The sequence below is a fragment of the Episyrphus balteatus genome, chromosome 1 (assembly GCF_945859705.1).
Source record: "Episyrphus balteatus chromosome 1, idEpiBalt1.1, whole genome shotgun sequence".
In the NCBI taxonomy this organism is placed as follows: Eukaryota; Metazoa; Arthropoda; class Insecta; order Diptera; family Syrphidae; genus Episyrphus; species Episyrphus balteatus.
The window spans coordinates 167,328,815-167,354,638 of record NC_079134.1 but is presented as its reverse complement, the minus strand read 5'-3'; the positions used below and the strand labels follow the sequence as shown (position 1 = coordinate 167,354,638).

The 25,824-nt window shown below is 29.2% G+C and overlaps 2 protein-coding genes across 4 annotated transcripts in view; one reads left to right on the top strand and one right to left on the bottom strand.

Moving 5' to 3' along the window:
* LOC129907079 (RING-box protein 2) overlaps positions 1-25,824 on the bottom strand; it is a 92,273-nt gene that overhangs the window by 58,169 nt on the left and 8,280 nt on the right. The gene's annotated exons all lie outside the window — the stretch shown is intronic.
* Positions 196-25,221, top strand: LOC129907076 (facilitated trehalose transporter Tret1). 3 transcript variants are annotated; one of them, XM_055983118.1, is made up of 8 exons: positions 196-909; positions 13,637-14,125; positions 14,188-14,588; positions 14,664-14,817; positions 21,788-21,913; positions 22,031-22,816; positions 22,881-23,166; positions 24,897-25,221. In XM_055983118.1, the coding sequence occupies exons 1-8, from the start codon at positions 820-822 to the stop codon at positions 25,082-25,084; spliced, it is 2,520 nt and encodes an 839-aa protein (XP_055839093.1). In that variant the 5' UTR covers positions 196-819; the 3' UTR covers positions 25,085-25,221. The 3 variants fall into 3 exon arrangements, with proteins under 3 accessions (XP_055839093.1, XP_055839095.1, XP_055839094.1); XM_055983120.1 differs by lacking the exons at positions 196-909; positions 13,637-14,125; positions 14,188-14,588; positions 14,664-14,817 and adding exons at positions 18,099-18,228; positions 21,557-21,691; XM_055983119.1 differs by lacking the exons at positions 196-909; positions 13,637-14,125; positions 14,188-14,588; positions 14,664-14,817 and adding an exon at positions 21,132-21,257.

Genomic DNA, 25,824 nt, shown 5'->3' with positions numbered 1-25,824 from the left:
TTGACTATTTTTTTTTTTTTTTAATTGACAGTGGATTTGTCACAAATATTCGAAATCGATTAAGAAGACATCCGGTTTTTCGAGTTTTACCAAAAATTTTTGTTAGAAAAAAACTAGCAGACACTTTTTATGTAACGTTTGCGATTTTTTTTTTTTGAATTTTTATTTATTTCTATTTCGTGTGTGCAAAAAAAAAAGATATACAAAAAAATCTCACCAAAGTGCTATTTGTAGACAAATAAAAAGAAGGAAAAAAAAAAAAATAAAAATCAAGTCGAATGTCTTTTGAGGCCGTGATCCAAAATTAGAATATGCCTGAACGGATTATTTTTGGCGGGCATAATAAACAACATCAACCGAAACAGCAACAACAACAACACATTAGCGGTGTTCTTGAAAATTTTCATTTCTATACACAGGAGCAGTAGCAGCCGCAACAACCTCGACGATTTAGTTTGAGTTTTCTCGTTTATAGAAATGCAACAAGCTGCAAACTACATTAATAGCCCTGAGGTATTAAGAGAGCAGCTAAATAGTGCAACATAAATCAATAAAAATACATAAAAACAAAATAAACTCTAAAGAGAGAGAAATATCGAAGTTATTTCAATAAAAAAATAACGGTGTAAAGAGTATTATAGTTAAGACATCAACCACAGTAATTATTATTATTATTTTTTTAGCCGTGTGGTGAATAAAAATTTAAATTTGTATTTCGTGATAATTAAAAATTTATTTTAATTATTATTTTATATATTCGCAACGAAAAAGCGATTGACACAGTGAAAAAAGAAAAAATAAACGTATAATTAATACAAAATGAGTGGAAGAGACAATCGCCCAAGTGGGCAAATAACAAGCGCAATGGGGAAAATCAAGGATAAACTGATGCGATCGGTTGGTGACCAGGTAAGTTAAACAAAAAAAGAAAGATCAAGGACATTTTTGTTTTTGTTTCGTTTTCTTTTTTTCTATGATATTTTTAGAATTTGAAACAAATTTAAAGAAAAATTGCAAGAAATTAGTTAGCGAATGCATATTTAAAAAAAAATATTAGTGGGAAATGATGTGGTAGCTATTTTTTTGTTTTTTTTTTTTTTTTACTTGAGGGATATTAATTGGTTTAGTCCCGCATAAAAAAAAAAATGTTTATAGAAAAAAATATTTGAAAACAAAAAACTCACAAAACACTTTCTTAGTTCGAAATGAAGTGACATGAGATATATTTTTACTATGGGACAAATCAATAAAATTTTTCATTTTACATTTTTGTCTGCAATTTATTTATTTGCAAGCAAATATTAAAAGATTTGAAAAACTTTCCCCTTTAAAGCCACATAAAGAGGGCTTAACTTCAAAACATGTATAATGTATATATAAAAACAAAACACTAATTTTGACTCTGTGTATTAAAATAAAGGTTTTATAATAAATCTTATTCCACATCGGATAAGTAGGTACTTAGACCAAACATTTTATTTTAGGTATAAAAAATCCTTTTTTTTTTGTATGTACCCAATTAAACTAAACGAATGGGTGTTTCTGAGAATAATTTTTAATTCATCAGAAAATTCATAAATTCAGTTTTATTTTTTTGTAATTTTTTAATCTTTGCATCTTCTGAAAATTATTTTGTTGACTTCATTTCATTTTTCATACGGGTCAACAATTTGTTACTAGGTATAAACTTCTTAAATAATTAAATTCAAGAAACTTAAAATGATAAATCAGATAAAAATAAGTATACGTCTTTTTATTTTTATGACAAATAAGGTCCTACAATAAAAATAAAAATAAATACATTTTTCTAAGCAATATTAACGGTACCTCTCACAGAACCGTTTTACTTGAAAAAACGATTTCAAAGAAAATTTGTATGCAGTCTGAGAATTAAAAAAAAATATAAATTTTTGGAAAACTTGTTTAATGTGTGTGGAAATAATAATTGTTAAAAATTTAATATTTAAAAATTTTTATTATTAAAAAAATTATTTAAAAAAAAGCATCAACGATTTTCAAACAAAAAATTCCAAATATTATTTGTCATACCTAAAAGAAATTAAATTTATTTCTTCGTTGAAATAATGTTTTTTTTTTTATTTTAAAATTGCTTTCCAAAATAAACTAAAGTTTTTATTTTACTAATTTTTACAAACAGAGATTTAATATTCTAAGGAACTTTTGCCAATCATGCATTTTATTTTATTTAAATTTTTAATAACAATTTCGGCAATTTTTTGCAGTTTTCTAGTAATTTTTCTAAATTATGTTTCAAATCAGCCAAATGCTCTTTTTTTTATTTTATAGTCTTTTTTTAATTTTTTAAATGGGATTTTTAATGAAACATTACCTATTATCGAGATTTGGTAAAATAAAATAAATATAAATCAAAAAAAACTATTATTAATTTGTTTTATTTTATTAAAATAATTAAAATAAAGTTGTGAAAATTGTTTTTTAAATAATTTTAAATAAAATAAAACAAATTAATAATAGTTTTTTGATTTATACGAGTATTTATTTTATTTTACCAAATCTCGATACTACCCACAACTTGGAGACTAAAACACCAAAACGCATTACCTATTAGTTTGAATTTTAATCGTTGGTTGATAGAACTTAATGAATTAATCAAGGATTTTTTCATTGGACCGATTTTTACAAAAGACCGATTCTACATATATCCGTTAAAAAATCTACTTATTTTTTTTAAATTTTTTTCAATAAATTGCTTTGGACAGTTCTAAAAAATATTTTTGTAAATAAAGAATATTTTAGAACATAATTGAGAAAACTGTCAAATGCGTTTGTTTTTGTTTTCTGCTCTGTTTTGTTTTGTTATGAAGTTCCTCGTGAAACTATTCTGTTGTAACTTTTTTCCATGAATTAAAAAACAAAACTTTCAAAGCCATTTAAAATAAACTTTCTGCTTTACAATTTTTTGATTTTAATATCAGACTCGGTGTTGATTTTGCATAAATTTGAAATCCATAAAATTTAATTTAAATTGCTGAAGCGAGGATGGAAAAACTTAAATTTATTTTTATTCCTCAAAGTTTACTCATAATAATAATGAACCGTAAATATTTGAATCTTCCCACAGACTTGAATGATGCGAAAATAAACAAAAATATAAAATAAAATGCGAAAAAGTATATTTAACCTTGTTTGCAAGAAGGCGAAAGTATTTCCCAAGAATTTACGTCCATTTTTGAATTTTCAAGGACAGTAATATAATTATTTTATTTTCCATACAAAAATATTTAATGACATTCAAAGAAAGTATTTTCTCATATGAACTGAAAATTTCGTAATCATTGCTTAGTTCATTTGGTTAATGCGCATACTAATTGACTTGAAAGTGAATGCATATATTTTTATTGTTCAAAAATCAGTCCAAAGTATCACTTCTTTATTGAATTAAATGATTAAATCAAAAATAATTTGATTAGATGCTTTGAAATATATACTAAAGCATTATTATAAGATGTGCGTTTATTTAGTCTTATTCAAAGTTATAATGTAGTTCAGGTACTGGAGGTCAGATCGTTTTGTAAATAAAAATTACGACGCTAGACAGTTTTGATTCATAGTAAAAAAAAAAAAATGTATCATTGACCTAAGGAAGATACAAAAAAAGTACATTAGGATGGTCCATGAGGAATTTAAAAGAAAGCTTGTAATCTTTTTGTCTTCGTCTTTTTTCTTATTTAGAATGCATTTTTTTGATACCTACTTGATTAATCCTTAAGTTTTTAAGAGTCTTTCGGTTTTTATTATTGAAAATTGCTTGATTTTTGACGAATTTTCTTATACAAAAGATTACAAGAAGCCTTAATATTAATTTTTACTTGCGTTATATGTACTATATATTAAGTTATCAAGTTATGCATTCGTACAAAAAAAAAAGTTGAGATATCATTTTTCCATGACATTACGATGGTAGAGAATGCCAAAAAAGTGGGTCCTGGAAGTCCGTCTGTCTGTCAGTCTGTCTTTCTGTCTGTATAAGGAGCTACAGCCTTAAACGGATGGACCGATTAATGTCAAACTTGGTATATAGCGTTATTTGGCGACTCTCAAGAGGGGTTTTTGCAATTAATTTTTTTGGACCAAAAATAACGGTACTTGCCATATACCGATTTTAGTAAAATTGAAATATCTTGAAAACGGCTCCAACGATTTTGTTTAAAAAATTCAAATGTTAGTTTTAGGTTAAGGTCTATCTTTTAATGAAATTTTTTTTTTGGAAAATCATTATTAACGGTACCTGCCATAGAACCGTTTTTTTTTCTTTTTTCAAATCGGATTATCTCCAAAACTGCTTATTTCAACGAAACTTTTTGTGAATTAACATTTATATAATTAAAATATAAACCAAAAATAAAATTTCTAAACAAAATAATTTTTGGATTTTTAAAAAAAGTTTGAAAATCTTTTTTTGAAAAATCAAATTTTCGAAAACGGGACATTGAATTTTTTTGAAATTTTTTTTTTTAGATGTTGATTAGTGACATCTACAAAATGGCATACCAATTTTATTTTAAAACTTTTTTTTTTCAAAAAATTGTTGCAAAATATAGGAACTAAAAAATTTGCATTATTTCTCTATTCTCAGATTAAAAATATTCTCCAAGATACCTGATTTTTAAGCTAAAAATAGAAACTTACTATTTTTTTTTTTTTTATTTCGTTCATTTTCAATAAATTTAAATGCTAATTGAGACAGACATTTATTTTTGAATTTATTTAATTCAAATGCTAATCGATATCTGGAGTGTTAATGCAATTCTGATTAGAAATACCCACTTATTACTCCAATAATAATTGTAAACATACTTAAGCTGTTTTGTTAAGTATATAGCTATTTCTTTTTCATTTTTTACAATTTAGGTACGTGTGTCTATCGGTCGGTTTTGTCGTTGACGTGCTTGTAAGCATTGTAAATATTTAAACAACTCAGCCGATCAAATGGAGATAATGCAGTAATCACTGCGACTGCATTGCACAACCAATTTACCTCCTATAGTATATACAAATTCATATAAATTTGTTTGTGCTTTATTTTTTTTTTATCTTTTCTAGACGACTTTAAAAAAATGCAAATCTTTTAATTTAACACGTCGAATTGACACCTTTTACTCAGTAATCTACTCAATCGTACTCTTGTACTTGAAACATGGTGTTCCGCAATCGTATATAAAAGCAGGAAATGTAAGACTGTTCTTTCTGATTCGGCAAATATACAAACCATGTGTTAGTGTTACGTTTTTTGACCTCCTTATCAACACGAGGGTGTGCTATAAGGTACTCCTAGCTTAAGAATCAACTGCTTCTTGTTTTTATGTGGTCTCGTCTTATCGTTCGTCGAACAATAAAAAAAATCTGATTTTTTACTTTATTTTTTTTTAATTTTTTTGGCAATTGTATTTCTGCGAGAATGTGATAAAAATAGCTATACAAACCGGTAGAATTTGAATGTTCTTGTTCAATAGACAATTCACTCATTGAGAAAAAACTTTTTTAAAAGTTCTTCTAACTATCCTTCAAACAATAGGATTTTTTTCAATTTTTGTTTGTAAAGGGTGTTTCTTTTTAAACTATTACTTTTTTCGCAATCGAGAAAATACATTTTTCCCACTTTTCTTCATCTTTCAGGCAATTTAAGATTGTATTTTTAAGGGTGAACTGTGACATTTTTACTGTCTTGTTGCGCAAGAAAAATCTTAGAAGGCCATAAACCAAAATTTACATAAAAAAATTTCAATATTTGTCACTAGGCCTTTAAACAAAGTTATTGGTTTGTTTTATAATAAAACTAAGCCTTTTCTTTTTTTTTATTTTTATTTGATTTTTGAGAATCAACAAGAAAATACCGATCTACGGAAATGTCTTGTTGCCTTGTAGGTTCAATAATTTAATAATAAAAAAATAAAACTTCTCAAGTGGATCTTAAGATGTGTTTTAAAATTGTTAAATATGTCTTCTTTTTTAACAACATTAAATTGTAAAATCAAATCATAAATTTGAAAAAATTTAAAATAGTTATCTTTATGCGGTTTTATTGTATCAAATCAGTACATTCTAAAATTTAAAGTTTTGCTCCCAAATATTTAATCATCATCATAAAAATCTTAAAGATTCGTTTATGATTTATTGTCTTTATGATGTTTATAATGTCTAGCCATTTTTTTTACAAGTTTTTCTAACCTCAATTGATCAATAAAAATAAAAATTTTAAGGTGTTTAAAAATATGTTTTAATTGATCACATCAAATAACACTTCTTCAGAATTGACGTACATATTTTATTGTTTCTTTATGATTTACTTTTTGGTAATCATAAAAAATTGACAAAAATAAACATTGATTTTTTAAAGTTTGGCTTCATAAGTAGTTTATAACTTATTTTTTCAAATTTTATCATTATTATATACTTGTACAACATAATTTAGTTTTTAAAGAGGCCATTCAAATACTGTCGAATGCTTAAGTAAATCAATGATAAAATTTAAAAAAATGAGGATTTTATGAATTATTACCCATCAAGGTCTATGTTTGAAACAGCCAAGTAGTAAAAGATTTAATTACATATAAACTGTTTTTGAACAGATTGTATTTGAGTTTTAAAGTATTATAGCTTAAATACATACCATGGTTTAGGAAAAATCATTAAAAAAGTTCTTCGTACCATTTATGCATCTGAAGTATAAATTTTTCTGTCTTAACTACTCCAAATATGTCTAACTATTAATTTTTAAACTATAAGATTGTGTCTAGATTTAACTTTAAGTTAATCAGCAAATTTGTATGATTGCACTTTGCTTCCACTGAAATAGTTTTAAAACTAATTTAAAATCTACTACATTAATGCTTCACGGAGACGATATTCGCTCATTTGCTTGAAGACTTTCATAATTAACACTCTGTAGGCACACCTCTTTTTTGCGAATTTGGTTTATACTTTTTCATGTCGCTAGAACTTTTTTCGGTCTCACTATTTTATATAGAATCATACATGAAATTGATGTAGAATTTTCCGAGGAATTCGAATATTGTATTCACAATTCCAATAAAATGTATTTTCACCCTTATAAAGACACTTTTTTGTGACCACTTTTTTTTTAAAAAAAATTGTTTTTTTAGGAAACAAGTTTTAAATTTAGTATGGATCTGTTTTTGTATGTTAAAAAGTTAGTTTCTAAAACAAAACCGTCAGTTTTTAAAGCTAAGAAATGACTTTCTGTAGGATTAAAGATTATTTTATTCAGATAACATCTGCATTAATAACTCAAAATTAGTGATTTTTGAGTAATGATAGAATTCAAGTAAATGAACGAAATGTACTAGTCCAATAACAGGCAATTGTTTATTTGATAACCTGTTTTTATGGAACAAAAAGGTCAAAAATCAACAATCAACAGAGTTTTGATCTTATTCAAAAATAAATAGATTTCGTTATTAATCATTTTAGCTTGCGCTATAGCGTTTACAAAATTTGTGCTCAGCCACAGTTTGAATAGTTTAAAGCTTTTTTGTCCTTCTTGTATCTTAAAATACATATAAAATTAAATAGACAAGTCATGTCTAGTCTAAAAAATGAATAAAGTATAGAAACAAATTTTAACTACAATGAGTCTTTTTGAGAGAAAATATATTCAAAACCAAAATAGGTCAAGACTCGCGGACGGGCGAGACGATTTTTCGATTGAAATAAACAAAATTTGTTTCGAGGTAATTGCCAAAATAATTCTCTGTCCGGTCCGCAGTCTGTCTCTATTTCCTTTTAAATGAGAAAAACGACAAAAATGTTTGTCTTCGTAGGAAGTGATTTGTTTTTTTCTTTATTTTATTTTTTTTTGCTTTTGAATGAGGGTGATTGAGAAAAAGACGATATTTGTCATCATTGAAAACATCAATCACTCAATCAGTGAGAAATAAGTCTTAATGATACAAAAACATACATAGTACATAATTAACTTTAATTTTTTTTTAAATCACCCTGTCTGATAGCTAATTCTAGGAGGCATTTAAATAGTCTTATTTCAGATCAGACACAGATTTTTTGATGTTGTCTCAGCTTCAAATATAAAAAATGCGGAAATTAATTTTTTTTACTATAAATTATTTCACAATTTTGTTAATTTCTTAACAATCAAAGAATATAATACTGGAATAATTAAAAAACAATTGGACATATGATTGTGATTATTATTATTATTTTGATTGTTTTTGAATGTCATTGCCAGATCTTCTTAATATGTAATTATAAAAAATACCCAGACTATTTATTCACACAAACAGAAGCAATAAATTAATATACTACACGCAATTAATTAAGAAGAAGAATGAGAAATATGATTCTATTTTAGTCGCAATATATCTACTCCGCATACATTTTTTTTTTTTTAACTCGTGGGGCAAATTTATAGTGATGCGATTCTGACTTATTTTTGTGGCAACTAAATTTCATGACGTGGGCGCGCATTCACGAGTGTGGCAGTTATGTTCCTAGTTCCTACTCGGTATATAGCTTAAGTGCTAAAAATTTATTAATACTTTACTACGCATTTTCATTCAGAGGTACTTCTTGGTTGAGTGGAAATGCAAATGACAACACTCAATTGAAAATGACAAATTGTGGTTAGCTGAATTTGTTTTGTTGAGGCTCGAGTGGAAGTATCTCGAAATCAGAGAGATGTCATAAGAGATGTTGTCGCAGTCTTTGGATATCCCTTCCCAGGGGCGGATCCAGGATTTTTTTCTGGGGGGGGGCACAAGGGACGGATTGGCAAAAAAAAAACAGCAATAACAGTTAGAAATAAAGTGAAGTACCATACGACTGACTAACAAGCAGAAAATTTTAACGACCCACAGTGGTCTAAAACCTGGCCAAAAATATTTAGGCACATTTCCCACATCAAATAGGTACCAAATGACCAAAAAGTTATTCGGAAGGAAAAATTTTCATTTTCTTGTTACAGTAAAAGCCACTTAAGTGCTAACCCTCTTACTCCTGGATTAGCCGGAAGAAAAAAAATATAAAAAATCAGAAAATGCACGTACAATTCTGTGCTATATTAAAGTTAGTAATCTATTCTTTGTTTAATTTTTTGACTTAAGTTGTTTCACCAAATAGATTTTGAGAAATTAAGCTTTAAAGATGAAATTTTGAAAAAAAAAATGTTTACGTTTCTTAATTGATTTTGTATAAAATTTTGCAATATTATGGACATAATTATACCATTAGTTAATGACCTAGTAGTTTTTAGTCAAATACTAAAGACTTCATTCTAATAAATATTAAAGTTCCTAAGAATAACAAAAAAACTGAATCCTACTTTTATGCCGGGAAACCGGCATTATTTGCATTAACCTTTTGTAACCCAAGGTCGTAAATTTAAAAATTAATAAGTCAATCGATTGGCCTTTATCTTTAATAAAACACGTATTTTTTAAAAATTCAATAAAGTCATTATTTACTTAGTTATTTCGATATTTTGGGAGTAAAAAAAAGTTTAAATAATTTATTTTTATATAAAAATTCAAAAATTCAAGCAAAAAACTATCTAATATTAATTTTTAGGCACTTTCCTAAAATCCAAAAATAAAACCCCGTGGGGTTTACTAACAAAAACTATTTTTTTTCTGAATTTCGTAGTTTTTATACAAATTTGCTTATTTTCAAAAAAAGCCCAACTTTCAACATTAACTGTCAATTAAAAACTATTGCTATTTATTAGAAATTTGAAGTACTATTTCGATAAAGCAATACTTAAAGATTATAATATTAGAAGCTTCAAAAGAAAAAAAAAATAGTTTGTAGAGCTTTTATGCAATCTTTTTCGGTTTGTTACAGAAATGTCACATGGGGCTACAAGGGGTTAAATTGTTTTATACCTCAAGAATATTGTGTTCAAATCGTAGGTCTCTTGGAGCCAAATTGACCAAGTTATAAGTATTTTAATACTACCCTTAGGAACGTTTTAGTCTTGTAGTCCAGAGTTCAAAACTTTAAATCGTTATCCCCACAACTAATGTTTTCAACGCCGGTGCTCCTCATAACTTCAAAACTACTGCACCGATTCTTTTGAAATTTGGAACACTATTATTTTTACATATTTTTAGAGGTATCCCTGGAGAAATTTTCTCAATAAAATAATATTTATAAAAATCTATAAGTAAGGGTCGCTTTTGAGGAGTTTTTTTTCAAGGGGTCTTTATTTTCGGGGTGCAAACTTGGGCAAACTTCTGAAATGCAAGTTTGTTCTACATATATTGCAGTTCTATAATGTATAGTTTATGCAATTTTGTGACGTGTTCCGCTATTTTAAAAACACTAATGTTGAAAAAAAACAACGAAAAAAGTGCAAATTTTTTAACCCCTCTGTATGAAAAAATAGAGTTGCATATAGGTACAATTATTTTTTTTATATCATTCAATGTCATTCGATGTCCATATCAAAATTTTTCACCAAAATCACTTTGAAAATTCACTTTTTTTTAAATCGAAAAATCGTTTATTTATTTGTGAGGTGGAGCTTTTCATGGGAAAGGGATGAAACAATCAACAAAATTCGCATTTTCAGCCAGAAATAGACAAGAATTTTACTCAAGTTCTTTCTGTTATTATTCATATATTTTTAAAACTCTTATAGTTTGATTTTCTTTAAGTATGAACTTTAAGTTCTGGGGGGGGCACGTGCCCCCGTGCCCCCCCCCCCTAAATCCGCCTATGTCCCTTCCTATATCCAAAGACTGCGACAACATCTCTTATGATACAATCTATTTCACTTATTTTGTTTAAATTTTAAAGAATAGAATTTAAGAAAAGAGTCTAACCTTGAAACAATTAGAAGATTAAAAAACAATCTCTTATCACGGATGCTTTTTATTTGACCGTGAATAAAAGATAAGACGATGTTAAAGTTATCAAAAATGTTGCTTACTGGATTTGACTGGAAAATATCTCAAAAAGTTACGAAAAAAAGGCAGAGTAGCTGTTTTTGTAGATTAAGACGAACGACCATAACCTATATCATTGTTTCAAAATGCGTATCAATTTTATTAATACGAAATCATTCTTCTGTTGATTTATCAACCACTGACCGAAAGTATAATGAGAGAAAGCCGGAAAGCAAGTTTTAATTAAAAAAAAACTGATAATTTCAGCAATACCAAATTTAGTTAAACTAACTACAGATTTTTGTAATTTTGCAAATCAAATTCACCCTTTCGCAGATTCATGATTTAAAAATCTAAAGCTTTTCAATTAATTCATATTTAAAAAATGGTTTGGATGCTCTGACATTTTTCCTATGCCTGAAGATCTGAATCTTATTGATCCAATAGAACTCAAAATATAAGCTTTATACGCAACTTATGGCTTGTTAACAGTAAAGGCTCAAAAAAAAGCCGCTAAAAATGCCTTTATTTTGAGTTTTTTGAGTTCTATCCATCGGATACTAGGATTAGGATCACCATTCTTTGAGAATTTGACAGAGCTTCAGGTCCTAAATTAATAACATGAATGAAATGATAAGTGCGAGCATTTAATTTTCAGAAGGTGAATTTGAATTGCAAAAGAATGAATTGGAATTGAAAAAGGGTGAATTTGAAATGCAAATTTGAAAAATGCTAAATTAAATTTGCAAAGAGTTTACAAATTTGGGTGAAATATTTTTTTTTTGTTTGTATTAAGGTTCAATGATCAGATTATCCTAGACATCTGCGGAATTCGTTTACCTCCAAATTTTAGCAGCCTTAATATGATGAATATGATTTAATACCTACCTAAATTATTTGTGAAACTGTTTTTTGACAGTTACATGATAAAGCTTTGGATTTATTGAATATATTACTGCTTTAAAGTTGTTAAGCCTTGATACAAATAAGTGGATAAGTGGGCTCTTTTGCAATCTTATCCACTTATTTGATGCCTTGGTACATTCCATTGAAATCCGTGCTGTCTAAAAGAGCAAGTTGCCAATCAAACTAACTAACTAACAAAAATTTGAATTGACAAGAAGAGTTTCATCATTCAATGTAACTAAACCATTAAATTTACACAGGTATCTATTTAAAACCAAAGGCGTTTGTCCTCATGTACACAATCGCCCTATTGTCAGTCCCGAAAACTCCTCGTATTTTTAACACTTCTTTTCTCATTTAATTTAGCGATCAATGCTAATTCTCTTGGGTTGAAATTCACAATAGCTTTTTAAATTCCGAGCAAAAAAAAATATTTCGGGTGGAAAAATTTCACGTGAAACTCATAATATTGCTGAATGTAAAAGTTACAGTCTTCTTTACCATTTATCAAGTGGCATTTATCATTTATAGACATTTTGCTTACCCTTTGCATTTGGCAACTTGCCATTAGCCTCTTTTAATTTGAAATTTTTCACTTACCAGTTACCACTATTCACTTAATAAAAACACTTGCCGGTTACCGGATTTAACTTGTTATCGGTCCCTCTATTCACTGCGTCAATCCCAATCCTCCATCTATTGCCTAAAAGCCTAAAATATCATTTTTTGTGGCACGAGTTTCCATAAGATTGCATGTGTTTCCAAAACTTTGAAGCCGTTTTTCTCAAAACTACAATTTTGCAGATTCGTGGTTTTGGCTTTGTGCCCACGATATAAGAAGCTCATTTTTGGTCGGTTACCAGAAAGGTTTGCAACGAAATTCTATTAAAATTTACAATACCCGGAATCAGTGAAGTTCCTAAAAACTCCATGGAACTGCTTGAAAACGAAAATTTCTTAATAATAAACTGACGATAGTTCTTTCTAATCGAAATTCGACTGATAAAAATGACCATGAACATCAACTTGTCCATTGGATTAATTCCAACTAAGCTCTCATATCAAATTGTGAGCGATTAATGTTGCTGATGAACTTTAATAATTTTTGTATGAATAATGCAGCATCAGATGCACAGCAAAGGTTCAATTTCAAAACACGATGAGAGATGATCTCAACGTGCGTCGTCGCACGCCCGCCACATCAGCCGACCAGTAATCGCGGCGTCATCATAATTTACTTTGTATATAAACATACACTCTGGGTATCTGTATCTTTTTTGCCTTATCAATGGACGACTTTTTATGATTTACTACGACGCCATCAGTCGTAGTCGTCGTCGTCGTCAAAATTGAAGACAAAAATATTTGATTAGACATTCAGTGATTTTATTGAAATTCTTTTTTTTTTCGCTTTTGAAACGCAAATGTTTTAATAGGATTTTTGTTATTGTAGTCTCCCAAGAGTAAATTTGATGACCCCATTTAACAGGGGTCACAATACACACACTCTGCAAGTGTGAACGTAAATATTTATAAAATGATTCTTTCAAGCTTTTCAATCAATGCTCCTCTTTAACCAGAATATGTAGTTATTCAATTGAAGATACAAAAATACACCATAATGATGATGGGCTTACAAAAGCGCAAATGTAATTTTAGAATGCTCTTAGGATGCACTTTTTTCTGTATGATCCGAGTAGTATAAAAAGATTCGGACAGGTTTTGATAAGCTCCACACTTGAGTCATTTCGTGAGCTGTACGAGTTAGGATAAAAACGCTCTTTAATCGCTGATAACTAATGTAAAGTTTTTTGTTTCTATTCCAGGATGATCAATTCGCTGGTTACGAACGTGTCCAAGGCGGTACTCTATCAACATCAACAACAGCCACAAGTTTGGACACAATCCTTGTCGATGATACATTCTCATTCCAAGAACAAAGAAACAAGAGTCCAACATTGCAATTTGCACCGATTTTTGAAGGTGATGATATCAATGAACCACCAACATCGGCGGCGGTGGGTCAACAACAACAACAACAACAACAAAAGACTGGTAGTCAAAAGAAGCTAACAGGAAGTTCAACAGAACTTCAACCACTACCACCTCCGCCACAATCGACACATGGACATAGTCATCATCATCGTGGAGCTGTTTCCGATGCTGATCTAAATCGCAGTAAGACTTCACTAAAAGGTTCAAAAGTGTCCTTTGAGAAGAAGAACGAAAGCAGTGATGAAGATAGCTTCGAAGATAGACGGGATAGGTTCCAACAGCAAAAGACTGTCAGTGTTGATCATAAGGGTATTTTGAAGGTAAGTTTTTCTTAACAATCTTTTTAAAAAATTTCCACTAAAACCAAATTTTTTTCATTTAGGACCTTAAAAACATCCTGGCCAATGACAATCGCAGACAATTTCAAGCCAAAAAACATGTCTCCCTAGACATTAGGGGTACGACATTCTTGGAAGATCTCCTGCGTGATTCCTCATCCGAAGAGGATTTCCGAAAAACCCGCAAAGACTTCCAAGGTCGCAAACATCAAAGTCTTGATCCAAGAGTTAGTTTGAAACTCAAAGGAAATTTAGCCAGTGGCTCAAGTACAGATAGTGAAGAAGAAAGTGCACCTGAACAGAAACGTCTTATTAAACGTTACAAGGATATCACAAAACCAGTGATTATTGATTTTAAAGATTTGGAAAGTGACGACGAGGATTATATTTCAGCTAGACAAGCTTTCCAAGCACAACGAGCAGCTAGTATTGATAGTAGAAAAAAGTAAATTAAACAAATTATTATAACCATTAAATCACTATAATGTGGACTTTTTTTTTGTTGTTTTCCCTTTTACAGTAGCTGCCGATTATATGAAATGGATGAAATGGGTAGCAAAAAAAGTGAAAATCTTCGGCATTCGGTACCATTTGTTAGACAAATTACAGAAGATGGTAAACCAAAACTTGAAGTTTATCGACCAACAACGAATCCTATTTATATTTGGACTCAGGTGAGTTTTTTAAAATTTATTTTATGTAATAACAAAAAAGTAGTAGCAGTAGGTCAAAATAAATAACAAACGAAAGCAAAAACCAATCTTATGAAGGCCATTTGGTCACAATGAACTGGCTGAATCATTAAAAATTCGATTAAATTTGCATAATCGGTTGGAAATTTTAATAATCACGTGTTTTGGGCTCTGCGGTGTTTAATGAAGTCAACTAGAGTCAATTATTCAAAAGCTTTTTTAGTAGGTCATAAAGTAAAATATGAGCTTTAGGTTTGTGAGCTATTTTGGTTCGTCATAAAAGGTTAAAAGGTAAGAGTCCAAATATTTGGGTTTATTACTCATCGTGATAGTTTTAGTTAAAAACTTTTAGTCTTACATATAGATTTACATTAGGCACCATGAAAGTTTCCATTTCCATTTAAATTTTCAGGTTCTTAGTCACATTTAACAAGCTTCTGAACAACTTCGAACTTGATATCATACTGAACACTTCGAATTTGATATAATTTTTTTTTAATTTCGTTTGTTTTTGGTCTAAATTAAAGTTATTTGAAACAAACATTTTTCATGTAGAATCATTCCAATAAAACTATCCCTAAAGCTATTTTGAATACTCTTCAAGTCATATAATACTCACCACATAGATACAAATTTCGCAAACTTTTAATGTTCTAGCTGTCATCAGGCTCTACTAATAAGATTTCGACCAATGACTCCTTTTCTGAGCGTTCAATGCATTTCTCTTATTTTTTGTAGAGAATTGAATGCTTGAAAAAACACAACGTGTCTCCTATTATTAAAGCCAAATCAGTACTGTGGTGAAACACAAAGTTCTTTTCTTTCACAGTCTTTGCGCTAGTCGAACTTCGGAAGATCAGTCAAATAATGAGATCGTCGGCTTAGAGTGAAAACCTTCTAACAGATACTTACTCCACACAAAAATGATTTCAAAAATTGATTAAAAATACAAAAAGCTCCCAAATCTTATCAACATTTAGTACTTCTAAGAAAGAACTTTGTATTGTTTTGGATTTATTCAAAAAAATTAGAAATCTTTTATTTTTTAATACTCCTGTCAGGACGGAAAAAGTTGAGTTCTCTACCCAATTCTATTTTTCCTACTTACCTACTTACCAAATGCTCGCACATCATAACTGTGTACCCGTGCATAATAAAAATATGCTAATGACACTAATCTATCCAGAAAACTAAAGAGCTTCCTATTGTCATTATGAGCATAACTATATAACAATCTTTTGTGTAATGATCGTTCAATTGATGTCTTCCTTCGGCGAAGCTTGATATATTTCTCACTTTCTGATGTGAATGTAATTTAAAACACATAAATCCGCCCAATTCTTGTGTCTTAACAACCATACACAACATTTTTGAAATTATGTAGTTGAAAACTTTTAAAATTAGCATTTAGATCGCTTAAAAATCCTTTGAAAACATTATGGTTGTTCCCCAGTCATTGCTTTATTGACAAAAAAAAACCACCCCTTCCCAAAAAAAAAAAGGCCATTACATTTTGATTTGATACCCACTACTCTCCTATTTCAAATAAGCCAATGAATGTAATGTCCCTACTTTTTTCCTCCCAAAATTGAGCTTCCCTTTCACTCTTACAGGTATACTCTTTCCCTAAATAAATATCATTATAGATTATAGTTATTAGTTATAGTACAAGATCCCACTTCTCGATAGATAGTTTTTCGGAATCTTAAATCTGTTTAATCCTGGCAACCCTAGCGTTACGACTGATTGAGAGCAATTCTTTGCATCATTTTATTTAAAATGACAAATTTTATCAGTAAAACAGATAGCTCCAAATTGCATCACCTAATTAATACTACAAATATTTATTACAGGTAATTGCGGCTAATTTTCTATAGGCAACCTATTGCTTATTCATTGAATAATACCTCAAATTTTATCAAAAAAAAAAAAGAAAAACAGATAGCTGCAGTTGGATCTTAGTCGATTAGTATACCTTTAAACCTAGTTCCGACCGTACTGTACATCTATCTTACTTACCTAGGGATCTCATTTCATTCCACTATGTCTCTTTGACTTTAAATTCTCTTATCGTACTCAGCACCTTAAAATCAGTCAAAACTCTTAATTTTTTGTATTTTCCTTGAATCTATAACAAAATTGAATCCCCTATTTCATAGAACACAAGTTCAACGCCAACGATAGTAATGTGCACCCTTTTATATCGAGTTCAATTAAAGAATTAAACAAGCGTGTGCCAGTAATATCTACATGTAGCGCACATCAATATCAAATTACAACTCCATGCAATGCAGCTAGGTCAAGCAAATCACATCGATTCCCATATGGAGAATAATAAAAAAGGAAATATAATACACCACAAACACACAATGCAACTCAAACTGCAATTCACTTTTACCATCAAATTAATTAAATATAACCACTTCACACCTCTTCAAGTTGCTATTCATAACTTGTTTGTTTATGACCAAACCTTCTTTAAGGTTTAATTAAAACTATCAACAAACCACTGGTGCACATAAGTTTCTTTTCAAATCGAAATATACTTCCACCTAAGAGGAAAAACCTATATTTAAGTGTATTCTTCAATAGCGCACATGGAATATGGAAGACACACTTGAACGAATTATGCACTCCTATATTTATATTTTTACTTCGCTATCGATAATATCAAAATTTATGTAGATACAATGTATAACTATGTCATAGTTATCCTGTTTAGCACTATTTAGCAATTTAGTTCAGTTATCCTTTGTGTGCGGTTTGTGATACACCTTCAGCTTATGCCTCCTCAGGGTGAATATAAGAATCTTTAGATTTTCTTTCTTATAAAATATAACTTAAACAAAGTTCGAAACATCTTTTAACATCGTGATCGAATCTATCTTCTCTTTTTTTTATCAGCATCTTCGAAAATTATGAAAATGCGAATTTTCAACCTTTGAACTTAACAATATTAAACTGAATCACGTGTAATACATAAATCGGCAACAAAAATGATAAGGATTTCACATTAAAAAAACAAACAAAAAAAAAAAAAATCAAAGTCAGATACAGAACAGTAATTCTCAAGGTGATCCTTTTCTCCTTCTATACGAAACGAATAAAATATATAGACAAAATCAAAACTAAAGAAAGAAACAAAAAAAAAAGAACAAATAAAATAAACAATTTCGAATATAATAAAAACATGATAAGATGATTTTATAGCAGAAGCTAGCGAATAACTTTTAATCAAAAGAAAACATCTTTTTCATAATATAATTTCCAATAACAATATTTTATGAATATTATATTCAATTGAATCTGAAAGTGATTTGAAATTTTCAGTTCTTTGTGATCTGTCGGAGAAGTTTAATATTCAATCAATTCCGTGTGTGATAGAGAAGAAGTGTAAATAACTATATTCAAAGTGAAGAAATTTCAAATCAAGTCCTTCTTTTATTTTTATTAAAAAGGAAACCCTCAAATAACTTTGTTCAAGTTATATATTATCAGGATTATAATAAACAAACATTTAAGCTTAAATCTTAGGGACAATAGTGACAAAAGATCAGTGATCTTTGAAAAAAAAGTTCCTTATCGGATTTGTGCAGGAACAAATTAATTTTCATGGCTTTTTAAACTATCGAATTTAAACTTTACTCTATTTTAGAAAATGTTTTCAGTAAAACTTTATAATTATTGTTTTTTATGTTAAAAAATTGTACCAAGGATTGTGAAAGAAATTATAAATGTTAAACTTTTAAAGTTTCAGTACAAAAATATATTCCTAAAAATTAAAAAGAAAAATCTTTATTTAAATTTCCGGAAAGTTTTATTTTCGATTTCAAAAAGACGATTTCATATTTCGAAACGAGAAGCATTCTCAGGGATATTTTTTTAAACCAAAAAATCAAATTGTTACTTATCACTGAAAACATAATTCACAATTCAAAAATTTTGTTCAACTCAGGACAAAGAAATTAGAGAAAAACTTTTAACAATTTCTCAGTGGAAACTGGAGCATATCATCCTTATTTCTCATTTCGTTTTAGTATCCTTTCTCGACTTGACTTGGACATATTAATATTCTAATTTATCAACAGTACCTAAAATGTTTAAAAGTCGATCTCAGAAAGGTAAACTAGCTTTAAAATTTTCAGATTAGTTTCATGTTTCCATTTCCATTCTGTCCTGTTAATTAGTAACACACCAACTTGAGTTTGTTTTCAAAAACGTTGTCGTTTTAACTTTATAGACCATTCAACCAAAGATGTACTTCTTTCGCCAAATGCAATATTGAAGTCTTACTTTGAGCTCGCATCATGTCGAGATTTTTCGCCCTGGTGTTCATTGTGGCAAGGCACTTGATTTAAAACTAACTTTTTACAATATAAAAAGAAAATAAATTGATTCAACAGGGATAGGAATCAGTAGGCAGGAATGGAATGACCTTTGATTCCGAGTAAAATATTTTTTTACTACGCTTTCACTTAGTGAATTGTTTCCTTGTCTAAACATTTCGATAATAGGCAACTTACATACAAAGTGACCTATTTTCTCACCACTAAATGAAACCACTAGCCGAGGCTTTTATGTACCTCAAAAACATTAATTTTCACCTTTATCTAAACTTACATTTGAAATTAAATCAGCCACTCACGTTGAACAAGATGAAATGCGTGGAGTATGGATCATGTCGGATGTTTCGGGTTCAAATCTAACATAATCTATATACCTAGTTGACATTTTTTTCAATAATAAAATAAAAGCAAATTTTTAGAATGGTCATTGTCTGCTTTATCTCTTAACGAAATGTTTATGATTTCCTTATCAATTGCTTTAATGAATAATTTTCCATTAATTTCAAAACAAAATTAAATGATATAACAAAGTTAAGCACAAACATTCTCCAATTCAGCGAAGACTCGAACCATTTATTTTTAAATCTGAGTTTACTTTGGGATTTCTATGAATAGAAACCACCTATGATTGACTTATATACACAGAAACCATCAAGAAACCTTTTGCAAAAGTGTAGCACATTTGTTTGAAAAATGAGTTAACACTTTTTAAAATCCTCACTTAATGTTAAGCACGTTTGTCTAAGATCCAAATTAAATTCAACCACGTGTGCAACAAAACAATACGTAAGCATCCGCACTATGATAAATAAATGATCTTTGAAATCTTACCCCAATTAGTCAATTAAAAACAAAACAAAAATGTACATTTGCTTCTTACACTAAGACATCATCATAGTCTAACGAGTGTGCATCAATTAGAAAAAGAAAAAAAAATTCACATGAAGCAATTTATTATTGTTTCGTATCAATTTTCGTTATGAAAATCAAACTAGCTAGAGCTTATCTCTGCGAAAAAAAATCCGGCTAAGTCTAGAAAATTTTGCTTCAATTCGATTAATACCATTACGTCTAACTTTGTCTTGTTCTTTCTTTTCTAGAATCTTATTTAGCAATATTATTGTCTTTATATATTATCATTGTCTTATTCAATGATGTTCAAAAGGAGTCATGGTCCAATGAAACATAAAAACAAATTAATTTTTGTCGTTATCTTTTGCTAGAGTAACAAAAAAAAAAACTGCTGTCTAACCTTTAGGTCACTTAATTCCGATAAGAATATTTCATCCTCACACAGTTTTTTTTCTCACACAGACACAAAAACATTCAACCAAATGAAGGTATCTCTCCTTCAATTTCAGTTCAAGTTCGATGTCCTTTCTCTTTCATGGAAATTCTAGACACAAGGATTGACTGACTACTAAAATATTCAAATGAACTTTCACACAAGTCTTGCAGTTAAAAAAGAAGAATTAGAAAAAAAATAAAAAAAGCTTTGTCCTTGTGACACACTAGCTAGCTCTCCCTCAATAATTGTCATAATAACAGTCATCATCAACATCATCATCATATCGTCTCATGACAATCAAATACAAGTCCTGAATGAAAATAATAGTCTTCCTTAGTCAGTCATTCGTAGTCAGACTATATTTCTAATCGGTCTCAGTGGTGTTGCTACTGGCTGCTATTTGCTCCTTTGTGCATTAAGATTCGCAAATAAAAAAAAAAAAAAAATTCAAAAAAATTAAGGACTCCAGATGGTATCAATGGAAAAATACAGTTGAATTTGCAAGAAGCAAAGAAATATAAATCCTTTCTACTGTCAATAAAACAAAATTTGTTGATTGTGATTGGAAATATTGGTGATGGCTAATCCTTTTTGCTGTTCCCAGCAATGCAATTTGTCGCATTCAATTTTCATATTTTTCAAATTGCCATTTAAGTGACGACACGTTTTCTAAACAAGAAGTAATAGAAGCAATGACAAATCAAATGAATGACTCGGCTAGAAATAGTGTACTTTTGACAATTTTTGGAATTTTATTTGGCGATATTAGCAGTGGTTTTGAACATGAAGTAAGTTTTTTTTAGTTATTTTATTTTTGTTTTAGACTCGTATATGAGTTCTTTGAGATTTCCTTTTATTTAATTTAAAAACGCAAAAACAAGAAAATACATTGAGGTCATTATATACAAGTGTGGGAGGACTTTCGATTCTAATGGTGACAAAAAGGAGGACTTGATTTGTGATTGACTGACGCACGAATGATGTCGTGACGTAAAAACACAATATTTTCGATTTTGAATAATGAACTCGAATCGAATCTATTATGTTTCTCATGATGTTTTTTTGTGTTAATTTTGAAAATAAACAGGATATAAAATAATAAACAATTATCACATACGGTTTCGTTAAGTGAGACAAAATGAAGATTCTTATGCGAGCTGACACTCATGTGTCGTTTTCGGTGCCAGCTGATGCTCCTCATGCCAAGTGTACATACTCACAGGTTGTCTTTCGTTTGTTAAATACTGATTTTTACTATTTTAATCCCTCACATCTTATGTTTGTCTAAAATAAATAACATTTAAAATTTATTTTACAGGTTCTGGCAGCTTTGACAGTATCGTTAGGTTCTATGGTCGTTGGTTTTTCGTCAGCTTATACCTCACCTGCTTTAGTGTCCATGACTAATCCAAATTTGACATCATTTGAAGTTACTCCTCAAGCTGTAAGTTAAAAACCTAATGGTCAATTAAGTGGGAAACCGTTTAAGTCTCCACGGTCTCCACTCCATTCCATCTCTTTATAAGTTCTTATATATTTCTTTTCTTTTCAAATCTTACAGGCATCATGGGTTGGTGGTGTAATGCCATTGGCTGGTTTAGCTGGAGGTATTGCTGGTGGACCATTTATTGAATATGTTGGCCGTAGAAATACAATCCTTATGACAGCTGTGCCATTCATTATCGCATGGCTCTTGATTGCATGCGCTGTTAATGTTGGTTTAGTTTTGGCCGGTCGTGCTCTGTCCGGTTTTTGTGTTGGTGTTGCTTCCTTATCGCTGCCCGTTTACTTGGGTGAAACTGTTCAACCAGAAGTTCGTGGTACATTGGGTTTATTGCCAACTGCTTTTGGTAATATTGGAATTTTGGTATGCTTCATTGCTGGTACTTATATGAATTGGTCAAGTTTGGCATTCCTCGGTGGAGCTTTACCAATTCCTTTCCTCATTTTGATGTTTTTGATTCCTGAAACTCCACGCTGGTATGTGTCAAAGAATCGTGAAGAACGTGCTCGCAAGGCACTTAAATGGTTGAGAGGTAAACAAGCTGATGTTGAGCCAGAATTAAAGGGTCTTTTGCGGTCGCAAGCTGATGCTGAACGATCATCTGGACAAAATTCAATGTTTGAGCTGTTAAAGAAATCGAATTTGAAACCATTGGGAATCTCACTTGGTCTTATGTTCTTCCAACAATTGAGCGGTATTAATGCTGTGATTTTCTATACTGTATCGATATTCAAAGATGCCGGTTCGACAATTGATGGAAATGTTTGTACGATTATTGTTGGTATTGTTAATTTTGCTGCTACATTTGTTGCAACAATGCTTATTGATAGGCTGGGTCGTAAGGTAAGAGTGTTAAATATTCTATTTCAATTAAAATTAATTTTTTTAACTTACTTTTTTCTTTTAGATCCTTTTGTACATTTCTGACATTGCTATGATCATCACTCTATTTACACTTGGTGGATTTTTCTATTGCAAATCGAATGGCATGGATGTTTCTTCATACGGTTGGTTGCCATTGGCTAGTTTTGTTATCTTTGTTGTTGGTTTCTCACTTGGTTTTGGACCAATTCCATGGTTGATGATGGGTGAGATTTTGCCAGCTAAAATTCGTGGATCGGCAGCTTCAGTTGCAACAGCTTTCAATTGGTCGTGTACATTTGTTGTGACAAAGACTTTCCAGGATATGATTGGTAAGTTTTTTTTTTATGAAGTCATTGTTTGAATAAATTTCTTTATAAATTCTCTTAAAAAATCTGGAACACAAAGCTGAAATCTAATTAGGTTTAACCGGATGGTAATAATTAAATTTTATCCTAAAACGTTTATATCTAGAATATAATTTGCCTTTAAAAGTCTTATCCCGAATATAATTTGCTGTTAAAAGATTTGTCCAAAATATAATATCCTTTTAAAGCACTTTTCCGGAATATAATTTGATTTTAAACCTTTTATTCAAAATATAATTTCCTTTTAAAAGTTGTATCCTGAGTACAATTTTCTTTTAAAACTTTTTTCCGGAGTAAAATTTGTTTGTAAACGTGTTATCCGGAGTTTAATTTTCTTTTAAAACTTTTATCCGAAATAAAATTTGCTTCTATATATTCTTCGGAATATAATTTAGTTTTTTTTTCGGAGTATAATTTGGTGTTTTATCCGGAAGAGAATTTCTTTTCAAAATTTGTTAAATTGTATCCCGATGAGAATTGAACCATTTATTTGCAAAACATGATAAGTCCACTTTTTTTCAAAATTCGTTTTTTTGACTAAATTTGTACCCCAGGGATAACCACGTCTGTCTTTAAAATATGAAGTATCTACTCCATCTATATCCGATTTTACAGCTACGCGAAATATTTTTTTAGTATCAAAAATAGAATAAGTCCCGGACTTATCATCTTTTGAAAATAAACAACAGCTTCTTTTTGTGTAAATGGTATATTAGATTAATGGCTGAAAATCTTAAGTTTACAGCTACTTTTAAGTTAAATAAATTAGTCCGGACATTGTATTTTATTCTCAAATACAATTGTTTGATAGACTGGGGCTAAAAGCGAAATTGCATATCCATTTAAAAACTAATTTCACATCCGTTTATTTTCAAAGTATGATAAGTCCAAAAGCGTTTTTATTTTGTATCTTTTGAGCTATCGCTCCAAAAATTAAAAACGAAACGGTATTTTGTAGCTAGGCAAGAGTTCTACAGAATATATTTTTTATAAATTTTTCTACGCATATCAAAAGAAAATAGAACGTTTTTTTCTCCTCCTGAAAAATTTAAAATCATGGACTTATCATGTTTTGCAAATAAATGATTCAATTGAATTTCAAATCAAAATGGGACTTTTAAGTAAAGTTTTTAAGAAAATATTCTTTTTATATAAATAAATTAACTTTGACCTCATCAAGCGATTATCTTATGTGATAACAAGATTTGAAACTATTTTAAAACTTTTGTAAGAAATAATGTTTTGATAATGTAGTAATTCATCCACGTTAATAAAAAAAAAAACGTATTTTCAAGTCACGGATAAATTTTTATAGATTTGTTTCAAATAACTCTTCGATTTCGATAATTTGATGAACAATTTGATTTGGATAGACATTTTTTGTGGGAAAAAATCCTTCTCATTGAAACGAAAATTCTAATTTTTCAGGAAATATATATTTTCGGATAAACGACAATTGAATTTTTTTAAAAGAAAAAATCAACATTAACCAATGAAAAAGGTCAAGGATAATAAACAGATTTTTCAAATTAAATTTCCAATGAATAGATATTAAGGATAAATTATATCCGAAATAATAAAAAATGAAATACCCAAGAAAAGTTGCCAGATTTTTAAGGACTTTTATCCTTAATATGTTTTTGATTTAAAAATAGATAATTTTACTAAATCAGCATTTTAATCTCTTTTTACAGATGTAATTGGATCAAGTGGTGCCTTTTGGCTCTTCGGCTCAATTTGTTTTGTAGGTTTGTTCTTTGTGATATTCTACGTGCCTGAAACTCAAGGTAAAAGTCTTGAAGATATTGAAAGAAAAATGTGCGGACGAGTGCGGCGAATGTCATCAGTGGCGAATATTAAACCATTGTCATTCAATATGTAATCAAATCAAAAAGACAAACTACAAACAAACAAAAAACAAGAATAACACTCCAAGTGCCTGTCAAAAAAAAACAATTAAAAAACACACACACACAAACAAAACAAATAAAGTGCCCAGCCAAAATAACTAACCAAAAATTATTTTTTAAGACAAACAAAACAAAACAAAAAATTGTATACTACTTTTATCTTCTCCTAGACTTTTAAGAATATTTTTTGAGATCAATTTAGAGAAAACACAAAAATATAAATGATCCCGTTAAGTAGTGCCAGGCATATGAAAAAAAGTAAGAATTTTTTTTACTACGCATTGTGATATGAAAGAAAAAAAAAATAATAACAAGAATATTAACATAATCGAAAAAAATATTTAAAAAAAAACGATTTAACGTCATTTTGTTTGTGCGCAGACATTAGAACTTATTTTTTATGTAAATAGTTTAAAACTTTTTTCCTTTTCATTTTAAAATTATTATTTTGTTTTTATTTTAGCTAGAGACTTACTTTTCTTTTAATTAATTAAAAAGAAAACATTAAAAAAAAAATTAAACACATTTTTAATTTTTGTTAGTTTGTAATTTATAGAATTTTAGGATTTAAAATTAAAATAAAAAAATTAATAATTATTTGTTATTAAAATATAGAGAATGATTGCAAAATTCCTTTTTTTTTTTATTGTTTAATTGTGTTAGAATGATTAGATGAGAGATTACTCATTTTGAATAAATTCTTCTTAGATCG